This window comes from Eucyclogobius newberryi, unplaced genomic scaffold, assembly GCF_026437365.1.
Source record: "Eucyclogobius newberryi isolate DKJ021-1_F unplaced genomic scaffold, fEucNew1.0.hap1 SCAF_10, whole genome shotgun sequence".
Taxonomy (NCBI): domain Eukaryota; kingdom Metazoa; phylum Chordata; class Actinopteri; order Gobiiformes; family Gobiidae; genus Eucyclogobius; species Eucyclogobius newberryi.
Window position 1 is genome coordinate 854,114 of NW_027315724.1, and position 15,732 is coordinate 869,845.

General features: G+C 49.8%; 1 protein-coding gene across 1 annotated transcript in view; it reads left to right on the forward strand.

Annotated features, from left to right (window-relative positions):
• Positions 1-15,732, forward strand: part of sae1 (SUMO1 activating enzyme subunit 1) — a 36,614-nt gene that overhangs the window by 13,672 nt on the left and 7,210 nt on the right. Inside the window, exons 5-7 of the mRNA XM_072457454.1 lie at positions 115-208; positions 556-661; positions 3,383-3,527. Of these exons, the coding sequence (XP_072313555.1) occupies positions 115-208; positions 556-661; positions 3,383-3,527 (345 nt within the window). The remainder of the gene's footprint in view (positions 1-114; positions 209-555; positions 662-3,382; positions 3,528-15,732) is intronic.

Genomic DNA, 15,732 nt, shown 5'->3' on the forward strand with positions numbered 1-15,732 from the left:
TCTGGCAGATGTATAATAATACATCTGTGTCCTCCATCACTTCGTGACCTACTTCCTGACATCTGTGTAGCACAGTAGCACAGGACTCCTGACTGACTCTCTTGTGTTTTGAAGGGAAAGACCTAAAGTGGTGAAGCCTTCAGGGGAGTCGGCTGATGGCTCCAAAAAGGCCAAAGTGGACCCCAATGAGACGGCGATGGTGAAGAAGGTACAGCCCCACTTTCTTTGGTGCACCACCCGCACCTGCACCACCCGCACCTGCACCACCTGCACCACCCACAGTCACGTCTGAAGTGTGTCCAGAGCCTTAGATAATCACACAGATCTGATCAGAGAGAACACAGCTTTAAACACTGGATTTCAGTTTACTCACGTGATTGGAGGAGCCTCTTGAACCTTAAACACTTCATTGTTACATCAACATCCAACTGAAGTTTGTACTGCTGATTTATTCTTCTGAGTAAAAACTAAATTAGATTTGAACACGTTTACCTCGGGGCATGTTTAGGACATTTAGTATTTATTCTGGTCTAAGTGGTGCTGCTTGTCCTGTAGGTGGCGTCATTCTGCACTTTAAAGCAGGCTCTGGAGGTGGACTGGACCAGTGACCAGGCAAAGGCTGCGCTCAAGAAGACCCCCGTCGACTACTTCCTCCTGCAGGGTAAATGACACGCCCTGATGTGGGCGGGGCACTTGAGGGCCACATGAAACTTCTACCGTTTCAGATTTGAATGGAGAGGTCTACAGCAGTCAGTAATGACACATCCGGAGCAGACTCGCTCGTGTACTGTAGATTCCCATCATATATTTATCAAACATTGAAAGCCGAATTTGAGGGGAAAAAATCACTTTTGACAATTACATTGTCGGATGGAAATGATCCCACGGCTACGATCCGACATGTTCACTGCATTTACATCATGTACGTTCATTAACATGGACCGTCCCAGGCCCACCACGCCGGGGCCCCACCACGCAAGAGACGATGATTTTGAACTTCTTGGCAAAATAGACTGCACCTAGAATAAAACAAAATAAAGGCCCACTCCTGAAGATGAGTCTCACCAGATGTCAGGTTAATCGAGCTAACGGCCGAAGAGGAGGTCGTAAAAGTATAAAGGGTAAATAAGATCAAAGTTCAGATTTGGCGGCTTTCTTATTGGAATAACATGGGAGCTTTCTGTCCTCACTACAGCAACACCGTAGGAAATCCAACATGGCGGACGACGTTGCCGTAATAATATCTTTTACTTCTCTTGTCACATCTACCTCTGCATCAAATTCATGATTCTACGATCAGGGTTTTTTATGTCATTTCTTATCACGTCGGGCCGATGTGCCACATGTTTTAATTCTAGAAAAGGACTTATCCAGAAAGTAGAGGCAGTTTTTAGAGGAACAAATTTTCCCGACATTTCGTCACCGTTGAATGGGTGAAAAATAGTGGTGCTGGTCCCGAGAAGGAGAATATTCTGATGCCAAAACAATCTTTCCCATATTTGAAATCTAAACTATAGAATGTGGGTCGTTGGTCACTGACTGCCGCCCTCTGACCGCCCTCTGACCGCCCTCTGTGTGTTATTGGCCCTTTGTACAATAATAATGTTCAATGTTTGCATGAGTTGGGAACATCAGTGACTCAAACGAGTGCGTTACATGGGGAGTGGGCGGGGCTTTACATGGGGAGTGGGCGGGGCAGCACGATGCTTCAGTCATGTGACCTGTTAGACCAGATCACGTTCCACATTCATGTCAGATCAGTTTAGTTTTGTAATGCCCATAATCGCCACAGTTTCCTCCAAAGGCGACGAAACAAAGTTCACAGGAAATGACCAAATAGAGAATGTCCAGCCTCCCCTGCCCTTTGACCCTCCTTTGACCCTCCCCTGCCCTTTGACCCTTCTTTGACCCCTCCCCTGCCCTTTGACCCTCCTTTGACCCTCCCCTGCCCTTTGACCCCTCCCCTGCCCTTTGACCCTCCTTTGACCCTCCCCTGCCCTTTGACCCTCCTTTGACCCTCCCCTGCCCTTTGACCCTCCCCTGCCCTTTGACCCTCCTTTGACCCTCCCCTGCCCTTTGACCCTCCTTTGACCCTCCCCTGCCCTTTGACCCTTCTTTGACCCCTCCCCTGCCCTTTGACCCTCCTTTGACCCCTCCCCTGTCCTTTGACCCCTCCCCTGCCCTTTGACCCTCCCCTGCCCTTTGACCCCCTCCCTTGCCCTTTGACCCTCCTCAGCAAAGAACCACAAACTCCTTTGGGAGGAATGTGTAAAGGTACGAACACTTTTATAAGCCGCTGTAAATTAAGGTTCCAAAATCTCACTTGGACAACAATAAACACATTTATGAAAATGTTCCACAGTGAAAAGTGCAGAATTGAGAGCTGCGCAATTCTGCACTTTTATTGTAACATTTAAAAACATTTGTGCTTTTTGATGTTCCAAGTCTTAAAGGTGGAGACGTCCAAACTATGACATTGTCGTGTTTGTGGCCCTTTGTGAAAAACCACCCCCTGCTATAGATGAAGTACTAAATACAGCACACGATGTCCCCGTCCGTTTCCTTGTGCTACATGATGTCCCCGTCCCTTGTGAGTCCGTTTCCTTGTGCTACATGATGTCCCCGTCCCTTGTGAATCCGTTTCCTTGTGCTACATGATGTCCCCGTCCCTTGTGAATCCGTTTCCTTGTGCTACATGATGTCCCCGTCCCTTGTGAATCCGTTTCCTTGTGCTACATGATGTCCCCGTCCCTTGTGAGTCCGTTTCCTTGTGCTACATGATGTCCCCGTCCCTTGTGAATCCGTTTCCTTGTGCTACATGATGTCCCCGTCCCTTGTGAGTCCGTTTCCTTGTGCTACATGATGTCCCCGTCCCTTGTGAATCAGTTTCCTTGTGCTACATGATGTCCCCGTCCCTTGTGAATCCGTTTCCTTGTGCTACATGATGTCCCCGTCCCTTGTGAGTCCGTTTCCTTGTGCTACATGATGTCCCCGTCCCTTGTGAATCAGTTTCCTTGTGCTACATGATGTCCCCGTCCCTTGTGAATCCGTTTCCTTGTGCTACATGATGTCCCCGTCCCTTGTGAGTCCGTTTCCTTGTGCTACATGATGTCCCCGTCCCTTGTGAGTCCGTTTCCTTGTGCTACATGATGTCCCCGTCCCTTGTGAATCCGTTTCCTTGTGCTACATGATGTCCCCGTCCCTTGTGAGTCCGTTTCCTTGTGCTACATGATGTCCCCGTCCCTTGTGAATCAGTTTCCTTGTGCTACATGATGTCCCCGTCCCTTGTGAATCCGTTTCCTTGTGCTACATGATGTCCCCGTCCCTTGTGAATCCGTTTCCTTGTGCTACATGATGACCCCGTCCCTTGTGGTCCTTGCAGTGCTGCTGAAGTTCCACACAGACAAAGGCCGGGCCCCTGATCCGCTCTCGTTTGCAGAGGACAGCCAGACTCTGAGACAGATCCGAGATGACCTACTGGAGACGCTGTGTGTGAGCCCGGGGCTGCTGAGCGACAGCTTCATCAGGTGACCCCCTCTTGTTCTCCCTGGTTCTCTCTCTCTGGTTCTCTCTCTCTGGTTCTCTCTCTCTGGTTCTCTCTCTCTGGTTCCCTCTGGTTCTCTCTCTGGTTCTCTCTCTGGTTCTCTCTGGTTCTCTCTCTGGTTCTCTCTCTCTGGTTCTCTCTCTCTGGTTCTCTCTCTCTGGTTCTCTCTCTGGTTCTCTCTCTGGTTCTCTCTCTGGTTCTCTCTCTCTGGTTCTCTCTCTCTGGTTCTCTCTCTCTGGTTCTCTCTCTCTGGTTCTCTCTCTGGTTCTCTCTCTCTGGTTCTCTCTCACTGGTTCTCTCTCTCTGGTTCTCTCTCTCTGGTTCTCTCTCTCTGGTTCTCTCTCTCTGGTTCTCTCTCTCTGGTTCTCTCTCTCTGGTTCTCTCTCTGGTTCTCTCTCTGGTTCTCTCTCTCTGGTTCTCTCTCTGGTTCTCTCTCTCTGGTTCTCTCTCTGGTTCTCTCTCTGGTTCTCTCTCTCTGGTTCTCTCTGGTTCTCTCTCTGGTTCTCTCTGGTTTTCTCTCTGGTTCTCTCTCTGGTTCTCTCTCTGGTTCTCTCTGGTTCTCTCTCTCTGGTTCTCTCTCTCTGGTTCTCTCTCTGGTTCTCTCTCTGGTTCTCTCTCTCTGGTTCTCTCTCTCTGGTTCTCTCTCTCTGGTTCTCTCTCTCTGGTTCTCTCTGGTTCTCTCTCTCTCTGGTTCTCTCTCTCTCTGGTTCTCTCTCTCTCTGGTTCTCTCTCTCTCTGGTTCTCTCTCTCTCTGGTTCTCTCTCTCTCTGGTTCTCTCTCTCTAGTTCTCTCTCTGGTTCTCTCTCTGGTTCTCTCTCTCTGGTTCTCTCTCTCTATTTCTCTCTCTGGTTCTCTCTCTGGTTCTCTCTGGTTCTCTCTCTCTGGTTCTCTCTCTCTGGTTCTCTCTCTCTGGTTCTCTCTCTCTGGTTCTCTCTCTCTGGTTCTCTCTGGTTCTCTCTCTGGTTCTCTCTCTCTCTGGTTCTCTCTCTCTCTGGTTCTCTCTCTCTGGTTCTCTCTCTAGTTCTCTCTCTGGTTCTCTCTGGTTCTCTCTCTCTGGTTCTCTCTCTCTGGTTCTCTCTCTCTAGTTCTCTCTCTGGTTCTCTCTCTGGTTCTCTCTCTCTGGTTCTCTCTCTGGTTCTCTCTCTCTGGTTCTCTCTCACTGGTTCTCTCTCACTGGTTCTCTCTCTCTGGTTCTCTCTCTCTGGTTCTCTCTCTCTGGTTCTCTCTCTGGTTCTCTCTCTCTGGTTCTCTCTCTGGTTCTCTCTCTGGTTCTCTCTCTGGTTCTCTCTCTGGTTCTCTCTGGTTCTCTCTGGTTCTCTCTCTCTGGTTCTCTCTGGTTCTCTCTCTCTGGTTCTCTCTGGTTCTCTCTCTCTGGTTCTCTCTGGTTCTCTCTCTCTGGTTCTCTCTGGTTCTCTCTCTCTGGTTCTCTCTCTCTGGTTCTCTCTCTCTGGTTCTCTCTCTCTGGTTCTCTCTCTGGTTCTCTCTCTCTGGTTCTCTCTCTCTGGTTCTCTCTCTCTGGTTCTCTCTGGTTCTCTCTCTCTGGTTCTCTCTGGTTCTCTCTCTCTGGTTCTCTCTCTCTGGTTCTCTCTGGTTCTCTCTCTCTGGTTCTCTCTCTGGTTCTCTCTCTGGTTCTCTCTCTCAGGTTCTCTCTCTCTCTGGTTCTCTCTCTCTCTGGTTCTCTCTCTCTCTGGTTCTCTCTCTCTGGTTCTCTCTCTCTCTGGTTCTCTCTCTCTCTGGTTCTCTCTCTCTGGTTCTCTCTCTCTGGTTCTCTCTGGTTCTCTCTCTCTGGTTCTCTCTCTGGTTCTCTCTCTGGTTCTCTCTGGTTCTCTCTCTCTGGTTCTCTCTCTCTGGTTCTCTCTCTGGTTCTCTCTCTCTAGTTCTCTCTCTGGTTCTCTCTCTGGTTCTCTCTGGTTCTCTCTCTCTGGTTCTCTCTCTCTGGTTCTCTCTCACTGGTTCTCTCTCTGGTTCTCTCTCTGGTTCTCTCTCTGGTTCTCTCTCTCTGGTTCTCTCTCTCTGGTTCTCTCTGGTTTTCTCTCTCTGGTTCTCTCTGGTTCTCTCTGGTTCTCTCTCTCTCTGGTTCTCTCTCTCTGGTTCTCTCTCTCTGGTTCTCTCTCTCTGGTTCTCTCTCTCTGGTTCTCTCTCTGGTTCTCTCTCTGGTACTCTCTCTGGTTTTCTCTCTGGTTCTCTCTCTCTGGTTCTCTCTCTCTGGTTCTCTCTCTCTGGTTCTCTCTCTCTGGTTCTCTCTCTCTGGTTCTCTCTCTCTGGTTCTCTCTCTGGTTCTCTCTCTGGTTCTCTCTCTCTGGTTCTCTCTCTGGTTCTCTCTCTCTGGTTCTCTCTCTGGTTCTCTCTCTCTCTGGTTCTCTCTCTCTGGTTCTCTCTCTCTCTGGTTCTCTCTCTGGTTCTCTCTCTCTGGTTCTCTCTCTCTGGTTCTCTCTCTGGTTCTCTCTCTCTGGTTCTCTGTGGTTCTCTCTGGTTCTCTCTCTCTGGTTCTCTCTGGTTCTCTCTCTCTGGTTCTCTCTCTCTGGTTCTCTCTGGTTCTCTCTCTCTGGTTTTCTCTCTGGTTCTCTCTCTGGTTCTCTCTCTCTGGTTCTCTCTGGTTCTCTCTCTCTGGTTCTCTCTGGTTCTCTCTCTCTGGTTCTCTCTGGTTCTCTCTGGTTCTCTCTCTGGTTCTCTCTCTCTGGTTCTCTCTCTGGTTCTCTCTGGTTCTCTCTCTCTGGTTCTCTCTGGTTCTCTCTCTGGTTCTCTCTCTCTCTGGTTCTCTCTCTGGTTCTCTCTGTTTCTCTCTCTGGTTCTCTCTCTCTGGTTCTCTCCCTCTGGTTCTCTCCCTCTGGTTCTCTCTCTCTGGTTCTCTCTCTCTGGTTCTCTCTCTGGTTCTCTCTCTCTGGTTCTCTCTCTCTGGTTCTCTCTCTCTGGTTCTCTCTCTGGTTCTCTCTCTCTGGTTCTCTCTGGTTCTCTCTGGTTCTCTCTCTGGTTCTGTCTCTGGTTCTCTCTCTGGTTCTCTCTCTGGTTCTGTCTCTGGTTCTCTCTCTGGTTCTCTCTCTGGTTCTCTCTCTCTGGTTCTCTCTCTCTGGTTCTCTCTCTCTGGTTCTCTCTCTGGTTCTCTCTCTCTGGTTCTCTCTCTCTGGTTCTCTCTGGTTCTCTCTCTCTCTGGTTCTCTCTCTCTGGTTCTCTCTCTGGTTCTCTCTCTGGTTCTCTCTCTGGTTCTCTCTGGTTCTCTCTCTCTGGTTCTCTCTCTCTGGTTCTCTCTCTCTGGTTCTCTCTCTCTGGTTCTCTCTCTCTGGTTCTCTCCCTCTGGTTCTCTCCCTCTGGTTCTCTCTCTGGTTCTCTCTCTGGTTTTCTCTCTGGTTCTCTCTGGTTCTCTCTCTGGTTCTCTCTGGTTCTCTCTCTCTGGTTCTCTCTCTGGTTCTCTCTCTCTGGTTCTCTCTCTGGTTCTCTCTGGTTCTCTCTCTGGTTCTCTCTCTCTCTGGTTCTCTCTCTGGTTCTCTCTCTGGTTCTCTCTGGTTCTCTCTCTGGTTCTCTCCCTCTGGTTCTCTCCCTCTGGTTCTCTCCCTCTGGTTCTCTCTCTCTGGTTCTCTCTCTCTGGTTCTCTCTCTCTGGTTCTCTCTCTCTGGTTCTCTCTCTCTCTGGTTCTCTCTCTGGTTCTCTCTGGTTCTCTCTCTCTGGTTCTCTCTCTCTGGTTCTCTCCCTGGTTCTCTCTCTGGTTCTCTCTGGTTCTCTCTGGTTCTCTCTCTGGTTCTCTCTCTGGTTCTCTCTCTGGTTCTCTCTCTGGTTCTCTCTCTCTGGTTCTCTCTCTCTGGTTCTCTCTCTCTGGTTCTCTCTCTGGTTCTCTCTGGTTCTCTCTCTCTCTGGTTCTCTCTCTGGTTCTCTCTCTCTGGTTCTCTCTCTCTGGTTCTCTCTCTGGTTCTCTCTCTCTGGTTCTCTCTCTGGTTCTCTCTGGTTCTCTCTCTCTGGTTCTCTCTCTCTCTGGTTCTCTCTCTGGTTCTCTCTGGTTCTCTCTCTCTGGTTCTCTCTCTCTGGTTCTCTCTCTCTCTGGTTCTCTCTCTGGTTCTCTCTCTGGTTCTCTCTGGTTCTCTCTCTGGTTCTCTCCCTCTGGTTCTCTCCCTCTGGTTCTCTCCCTCTGGTTCTCTCTCTGGTTCTCTCTCTGGTTCTCTCTCTGGTTCTCTCTCTCTGGTTCTCTCTCTCTGGTTCTCTCTCTCTGGTTCTCTCTCTCTGGTTCTCTCTCTCTGGTTCTCTCTGGTTCTCTCTCTGGTTCTCTCTGGTTCTCTCTCTCTGGTTCTCTCTGGGTCTCTCTGGGTCTCTCTGGTTCTCTCTGGTTCTCTCTCTGGTTCTCTCTCTCTGGTTCTCTCTCTGGTTCTCTCTGGTTCTCTCTCTGGTTCTCTCTGGTTCTCTCTCTGGTTCTCTCTCTGGTTCTCTCTCTGGTTCTCTCTCTGGTTCTCTCTGGTTCTCTCTCTGGTTCTCTCTCTGGTTCTCTCTCTGGTTCTCTCTGGTTCTCTCTCTGGTTCTCTCTCTGGTTCTCTCTCTGGTTCTCTCTCTGGTTCTCTCTCTGGTTCTCTCTGGTTCTCTCTCTGGTTCTCTCTGGTTCTCTCTCTGGTTCTCTCTCTGGTCCTCTCTCTCTGGTTCTCTCTCTCTGGTTCTCTCTCTCTGGTTCTCTCTCTCTGGTTCTCTCTGGTTCTCTCTCTGGTTCTCTCTCTGGTTCTCTCTGGTTCTCTCTCTCTGGTTCTCTCTGGTTCTCTCTCTGGTTCTCTCTCTGGTTCTCTCTCTGGTTCTCTCTCTCTGGTTCTCTCTCTCTGGTTCTCTCTCTCTGGTTCTCTCTCTCTGGTTCTCTCTCTCTGGTTCTCTCTCTGGTTCTCTCTGGTTCTCTCTCTCTCTGGTTCTCTCTCTGGTTCTCTCTCTCTGGTTCTCTCTCTCTGGTTCTCTCTCTGGTTCTCTCTCTCTGGTTCTCTCTCTGGTTCTCTCTCTCTGGTTCTGGTTCTCTCTCTGGTTCTCTCTCTGGTTCTCTCTCTGGTTCTATCTCTCTGGTTCTCTCTCTCTGGTTCTCTCTCTCTGGTTCTCTCTCTCTGGTTCTCTCTGGTTCTCTCTCTGGTTCTCTCTGGTTCTCTCTCTGGTTCTCTCTGGTTCTCTCTCTCTGGTTCTCTCTGGTTCTATCTCTCTGGTTCTCTCTCTGGTTCTCTCTCTCTGGTTCTCTCTCTGGTTCTCTCTCTGGTTCTCTCTCTCTGGTTCTCTCTCTCTGGTTCTCTCTCTCTGGTTCTCTCTCTCTGGTTCTCTCTCTCTGCTTCTCTCTCTCTGGTTCTCTCTCTCTGGTTCTCTCTCTCTGGTTCTCTCTCTCTGGTTCTCTCTCTGGTTCTCTCTGGTTCTCTCTCTGGTTCTCTCTCTGGTTCTCTCTGGTTCTCTCTCTCTGGTTCTCTCTCTCTGGTTCTCTCTCTCTGGTTCTCTCTCTCTGGTTCTCTCTCTGGTTCTCTCTCTGGTTCTGGTTCTCTCTCTGGTTCTCTCTCTGGTTCTGGTTCTCTCTCTGGTTCTCTCTCTGGTTCTGGTTCTCTCTCTGGTTCTCTCTCTGGTTCTCTCTGGTTCTCTCTCTCTGGTTCTCTCTGGTTCTCTCTCTCTGGTTCTCTCTCTCTGGTTCTCTCTCTCTGGTTCTCTCTCTGGTTCTCTCTCTCTGGTTCTCTCTCTGGTTCTCTCTCTGGTTCTCTCTCTCTGGTTCTCTCTCTGGTTCTCTCTCTCTGGTTCTGGTTCTCTCTCTGGTTCTCTCTCTGGTTCTCTCTGGTTCTCTCTGGTTCTCTCTCTCTGGTTCTCTCTCTCTGGTTCTCTCTCTGGTTCTCTCTCTCTGGTTCTCTCTCTGGTTCTCTCTCTCTGGTTCTCTCTCTGGTTCTCTCTCTCTGGTTCTCTCTCTCTGGTTCTCTCTGGTTCTCTCTCTCTGGTTCTCTCTCTGGTTCTCTCTGGTTCTCTCTCTCTGGTTCTCTCTCTCTGGTTCTCTCTCTGGTTCTCTCTCTCTGGTTCTCTCTCTGGTTCTCTCTCTGGTTCTCTCTCTCTGGTTCTCTCTCTGGTTCTCTCTCTCTGGTTCTCTCTCTCTGGTTCTCTCTCTCTCTGGTTCTCTCTCTGGTTCTCTCTGGTTCTCTCTCTCTGGTTCTCTCTCTCTGGTTCTCTCTCTCTGGTTCTCTCCCTGGTTCTCTCTCTGGTTCTCTCTGGTTCTCTCTCTGGTTCTCTCTCTGGTTCTCTCTCTGGTTCTCTCTCTGGTTCTCTCTCTCTGGTTCTCTCTCTCTGGTTCTCTCTCTCTGGTTCTCTCTCTCTGGTTCTCTCTCTCTGGTTCTCTCTCTGGTTCTCTCTGGTTCTCTCTCTCTCTGGTTCTCTCTCTGGTTCTCTCTCTCTGGTTCTCTCTCTCTGGTTCTCTCTCTGGTTCTCTCTCTCTGGTTCTCTCTCTGGTTCTCTCTGGTTCTCTCTCTCTGGTTCTCTCTCTCTCTGGTTCTCTCTCTGGTTCTCTCTGGTTCTCTCTCTCTGGTTCTCTCTCTCTGGTTCTCTCTCTCTGGTTCTCTCTCTCTCTGGTTCTCTCTCTCTCTGGTTCTCTCTCTCTGGTTCTCTCTCTGGTTCTCTCTCTGGTTCTCTCTGGTTCTCTCTCTCTGGTTCTCTCTCTCTGGTTCTCTCCCTCTGGTTCTCTCCCTCTGGTTCTCTCTCTGGTTCTCTCTCTGGTTCTCTCTCTGGTTCTCTCTCTCTTGTTCTCTCTCTCTGGTTCTCTCTCTCTGGTTCTCTCTCTGGTTCTCTCTCTGGTTTTCTCTCTGGTTCTCTCTGGTTCTCTCTCTGGTTCTCTCTGGTTCTCTCTGGTTCTCTCTCTCTGGTTCTCTCTGGGTCTCTCTGGGTCTCTCTGGGTCTCTCTGGTTCTCTCTCTGGTTCTCTCTCTCTGGTTCTCTCTCTCTGGTTCTCTCTGGTTCTCTCTCTGGTTCTCTCTGGTTCTCTCTGGTTCTCTCTCTGGTTCTCTCTCTGGTTCTCTCTCTGGTTCTCTCTGGTTCTCTCTGGTTCTCTCTCTGGTTCTCTCTCTGGTTCTCTCTCTGGTTCTCTCTCTGGTTCTCTCTGGTTCTCTCTCTGGTTCTCTCTGGTTCTCTCTCTGGTTCTCTCTCTGGTCCTCTCTCTCTGGTTCTCTCTCTCTGGTTCTCTCTCTCTGGTTCTCTCTGGTTCTCTCTCTCTGGTTCTCTCTCTCTGGTTCTCTCTGGTTCTCTCTCTGGTTCTCTCTCTGGTTCTCTCTGGTTCTCTCTCTCTGGTTCTCTCTCTCTGGTTCTCTCTCTCTGGTTCTCTCTCTCTGGTTCTCTCTCTCTGGTTCTCTCTCTGGTTCTCTCTCTCTGGTTCTCTCTCTCTGGTTCTCTCTCTCTGGTTCTCTCTCTCTGGTTCTCTCTCTCTGGTTCTCTCTGGTTCTCTCTCTGGTTCTCTCTGGTTCTCTCTCTGGTTCTCTCTGGTTCTCTCTCTCTGGTTCTCTCTCTGGTTCTCTCTGGTTCTCTCTCTCTGGTTCTCTCTCTCTGGTTCTCTCTCTCTGGTTCTCTCTCTCTGGTTCTCTCTCTCTGGTTCTCTCTCTCTGGTTCTCTCTCTCTGGTTCTCTCTGGTTCTCTCTGGTTCTCTCTCTCTGGTTCTCTCTCTGGTTCTCTCTCTCTGGTTCTCTCTCTGGTTCTCTCTCTCTGGTTCTCTCTCTGGTTCTCTCTCTGGTTCTGGTTCTCTCTCTGGTTCTCTCTCTGGTTCTGGTTCTCTCTCTGGTTCTCTCTCTGGTTCTCTCTGGTTCTCTCTCTCTGGTTCTCTCTGGTTCTCTCTCTCTGGTTCTCTCTCTCTGGTTCTCTCTCTCTGGTTCTCTCTCTGGTTCTCTCTCTCTGGTTCTCTCTCTGGTTCTCTCTCTGGTTCTCTCTCTCTGGTTCTCTCTCTGGTTCTCTCTCTCTGGTTCTGGTTCTCTCTCTGGTTCTCTCTCTGGTTCTCTCTGGTTCTCTCTGGTTCTCTCTCTCTGGTTCTCTCTCTCTGGTTCTCTCTCTGGTTCTCTCTCTCTGGTTCTCTCTCTGGTTCTCTCTCTCTGGTTCTCTCTCTCTGGTTCTCTCTCTCTGGTTCTCTCTCTCTGGTTCTCTCTCTCTGGTTCTCTCTCTCTGGTTCTCTCTCTCTGGTTCTCTCTGGTTCTCTCTCTCTGGTTCTCTCTCTCTGGTTCTCTCTCTCTGGTTCTCTCTCTGGTTCTCTCTCTCTGGTTCTCTCTCTGGTTCTCTCTCTCTGGTTCTCTCTCTCTGGTTCTCTCTCTGGTTCTCTCTCTCTGGTTCTCTCTGGTTCTCTCTCTGGTTCTCTCTCTCTGGTTCTCTCTCTGGTTCTCTCTGGTTCTCTCTCTCTGGTTCTCTCTCTCTGGTTCTCTCTCTCTGGTTCTCTCTCTCTGGTTCTCTCTCTCTGGTTCTCTCTCTCTGGTTCTCTCTCTCTGGTTCTCTCTCTTGTTCTCTCTGGTTTTCTCTCTGGTTTTCTCTCTGGTTCTCTCTGGTTCTCTCTCTGGTTCTCTCTCTGGTTCTCTCTGGTTCTCTCTCTCTGGTTCTCTCTGGGTCTCTCTGGGTCTCTCTGGTTCTCTCTGGTTCTCTCTCTGGTTCTCTCTCTCTGGTTCTCTCTCTGGTTCTCTCTGGTTCTCTCTCTGGTTCTCTGGTTCTCTCTGGTTCTCTCTCTCTGGTTCTCTCTCTCTGGTTCTCTCTCTGGTTCTCTCTCTGGTTCTCTCTCTCTGGTTCTCTCTGGGTCTCTCTGGGTCTCTCTGGTTCTCTCTGGTTCTCTCTCTGGTTCTCTCTCTCTGGTTCTCTCTCTCTGGTTCTCTCTCTCTGGTTCTCTCTCTCTGGTTCTCTCTCTCTGGTTCTCTCTCTCTGGTTCTCTCTCTCTGGTTCTCTCTGGTTCTCTCTCTGGTTCTCTCTCTGGTTCTCTCTCTGGTTCTCTCTGGTTCTCTCTCTCTGCTTCTCTCTCTGGTTCTCTCTCTCTGGTTCTCTCTCTCTGGTTCTCTCTCTCTGGTTCTCTCTCTCTGGTTCTCTCTCTCTGGTTCTCTCTCTCTCTGGTTCTCTCTCTGGTTCTCTCTCTGTTTCTCTCTCTGGTTCTCTCTCTCTGGTTCTCTCTGGTTCTCTCTCTCTGGTTCTCTCTGGTTCTCTCTCTCTGGTTCTCTCTCTCTGGTTCTCTCTGGTTCTCTCTGGTTCTCTCTCTCTGGTTTTCTCTCTGGTTCTCTCTCTGGTTCTCTCTCTCTGGTTCTCTCTGGTTCTCTCTCTGGTTCTCTCTGGTTCTCTCTCTGGTTCTCTCTGGTTCTCTCTCTCTGGTTCTCTCTCTCTGGTTCTCTCTGGTTCTCTCTGGCTCTCTCTCTGGTTCTCTCTCTGGTTCTGGTTCTCTCTCTGGTTCTCTCTCTCTGGTTCTCTCTCTGGTTCTCTCTCTGGTTCTGGTTCTCTCTCTGGTTCTCTCTCTCTGGTTCTCTCTGGTTCTCTCTCTGGTTCTCTCTCTGGTTCTGGTTCTCTCTCTGGTTCTCTCTCTTGTTCTGGTTCTCTCTCTATTTCTCTCTCTGGTTCTCTCTCTCTGGTTCTCTCTCTGGTTCTCTCTGGTTCTCTCTGGTTCTCTCTCTCTGGTTCTCTCTCTGGTTCTCTCTCTCTGGTTCTCTCTGGTTCTCTCTCTGGTTCTCTCTGGTTCTCTCTCTGGTTCTCTCTGGTTCTCTCTCTCTGGTTCTCTCTCTCTGGTTCTCTCTGGTTCTCTCTCTGGTTCTCTCTCTGGTTCTGGTTCTCTCTCTGGTTCTCTCTGGTTCTCTCTCTGGTTCTCTCTCTGGTTCTGGTTCTCTCTCTGGTTCTCTCTCTGGTTCTGGTTCTCTCTCTGGTTCTCTCTCTGGTTCTCTCTCTGGTTCTCTCTCTCTGGTTCTCTCTCTGGTTCTCTCTGGTTCTCTCTGGTTCTCTCTGGTTCTCTCTCTCTGGTTCTCTCTCTCTGGTTCTCTCTCTGGTTCTCTCTCTCTGGTTCTCTCTCTCTGGTTCTCTCTCTGGTTCTCTCTCTCTGGTTCTCTCTGGTTCTCTCTCTGGTTCTCTCTGGTTCTCTCTCTGGTTCTCTCTGGTTCTCTCTCTCTGGTTCTCTCTCTCTGGTTCTCTCTGGTTCTCTCTGGTTCTCTCTCTGGTTCTCTCTCTGGTTCTGGTTCTCTCTCTGGTTCTCTCTCTCTGGTTCTCTCTGGTTCTCTCTCTGGTTCTCTCTCTGGTTCTGGTTCTCTCTCTGGTTCTCTCTCTGGTTCTGGTTCTCTCTCTGGTTCTCTCTCTGGTTCTCTCTCTGGTTCTCTCTCTCTGGTTCTCTCTCTGGTTCTCTCTGGTTCTCTCTGGTTCTCTCTGGTTCTCTCTCTCTGGTTCTCTCTCTCTGGTTCTCTCTCTCTGGTTCTCTCTCTCTGGTTCTCTCTCTGGTTCTCTCTCTCTGGTTCTCTCTCTCTGGTTCTCTCTCTGGTTCTCTCTGGTTCTCTCTGGTTCTCTCTCTCTGGTTCTCTCTCTCTGGTTCTCTCTCTGGTTCTCTCTCTCTGGTTCTCTCTCTCTGGTTCTCTCTCTGGTTCTCTCTGGTTCTCTCTGGTTCTCTCTGGTTCTCTCTCTCTGGTTCTCTCTCTCTGGTTCTCTCTCTGGTTCTCTCTCTCTGGTTCTCTCTCTCTGGTTCTCTCTCTCTGGTTCTCTCTCTGGTTCTCTCTCTTGTTCTGGTTCTCTCTCTGGTTCTGGTTCTCTCTCTGGTTCTCTCTCTGGTTCTCTCTCTCTGGTTCTCTCTGGTTCTCTCTGGTTCTCTCTGGTTCTCTCTCTCTGGTTCTCTCTCTCTGGTTCTCTCTCTCTGGTTCTCTCTCTCTGGTTCTCTCTCTGGTTCTCTCTCTGGTTCTCTCTCTCTGGTTCTCTCTCTCTGGTTCTCTCTCTGGTTCTCTCTGGTTCTCTCTGGTTCTCTCTGGTTCTCTCTCTCTGGTTCTCTCTCTCTGGTTCTCTCTCTCTGGTTCTCTCTCTGGTTCTCTCTCTCTGGTTCTCTCTCTCTGGTTCTCTCTCTCTGGTTCTCTCTGGTTCTCTCTGGTTCTCTCTGGTTCTCTCTCTGGTTCTCTCTCTCTGGTTCTCTCTCTCTGGTTCTCTCTCTGGTTCTCTCTCTGGTTCTCTCTCTTGTTCTGGTTCTCTCTCTGGTTCTCTCTCTGGTTCTGGTTCTCTCTCTGGTTCTCTCTCTGGTTCTCTCTCTGGTTCTCTCTCTCTGGTTCTCTCTCTGGTTCTCTCTGGTTCTCTCTGGTTCTCTCTGGTTCTCTCTCTCTGGTTCTCTCTCTCTGGTTCTCTCTCTGGTTCTCTCTCTCTGGTTCTCTCTCTGGTTCTCTCTCTCTCTGGTTCTCTCTCTCTGGTTCTCTCTCTGGTTCTCTCTCTCTGGTTCTCTCTCTCTGGTTCTCTCTGGTTCTCTCTCTGGTTCTCTCTCTGGTTCTGGTTCTCTCTCTGGTTCTCTCTCTGGTTCTGGTTCTCTCTCTGGTTCTCTCTCTGGTTCTCTCTCTGGTTCTCTCTCTCTGGTTCTCTCTCTGGTTCTCTCTCTCTGGTTCTCTCTCTCTGGTTCTCTCTCTCTGGTTCTCTCTCTCTGGTTCTCTCTCTGGTTCTCTCTCTGGTTCTCTCTCTCTGGTTCTCTCTCTCTGGTTCTCTCTCTGGTTCTCTCTCTGGTTCTCTCTGGTTCTCTCTGGTTCTCTCTCTCTGGTTCTCTCTCTCTGGTTCTCTCTCTCTGGTTCTCTCTCTCTGGTTCTCTCTCTCTGGTTCTCTCTCTCTGGTTCTCTCTGGTTCTCTCTCTGGTTCTCTCTCTGGTTCTCTCTCTGGTTCTCTCTGGTTCTCTCTCTCTGCTTCTCTCTCTGGTTCTCTCTCTCTGGTTCTCTCTCTCTGGTTCTCTCTCTCTGGTTCTCTCTCTCTGGTTCTCTCTCTCTGGTTCTCTCTCTCTCTGGTTCTCTCTCTGGTTCTCTCTCTGTTTCTCTCTCTGGTTCTCTCTCTCTGGTTCTCTCTGGTTCTCTCTCTCTGGTTCTCTCTGGTTCTCTCTCTCTGGTTCTCTCTCTCTGGTTCTCTCTGGTTCTCTCTGGTTCTCTCTCTCTGGTTTTCTCTCTGGTTCTCTCTCTGGTTCTCTCTCTCTGGTTCTCTCTGGTTCTCTCTCTGGTTCTCTCTGGTTCTCTCTCTGGTTCTCTCTGGTTCTCTCTCTCTGGTTCTCTCTCTCTGGTTCTCTCTGGTTCTCTC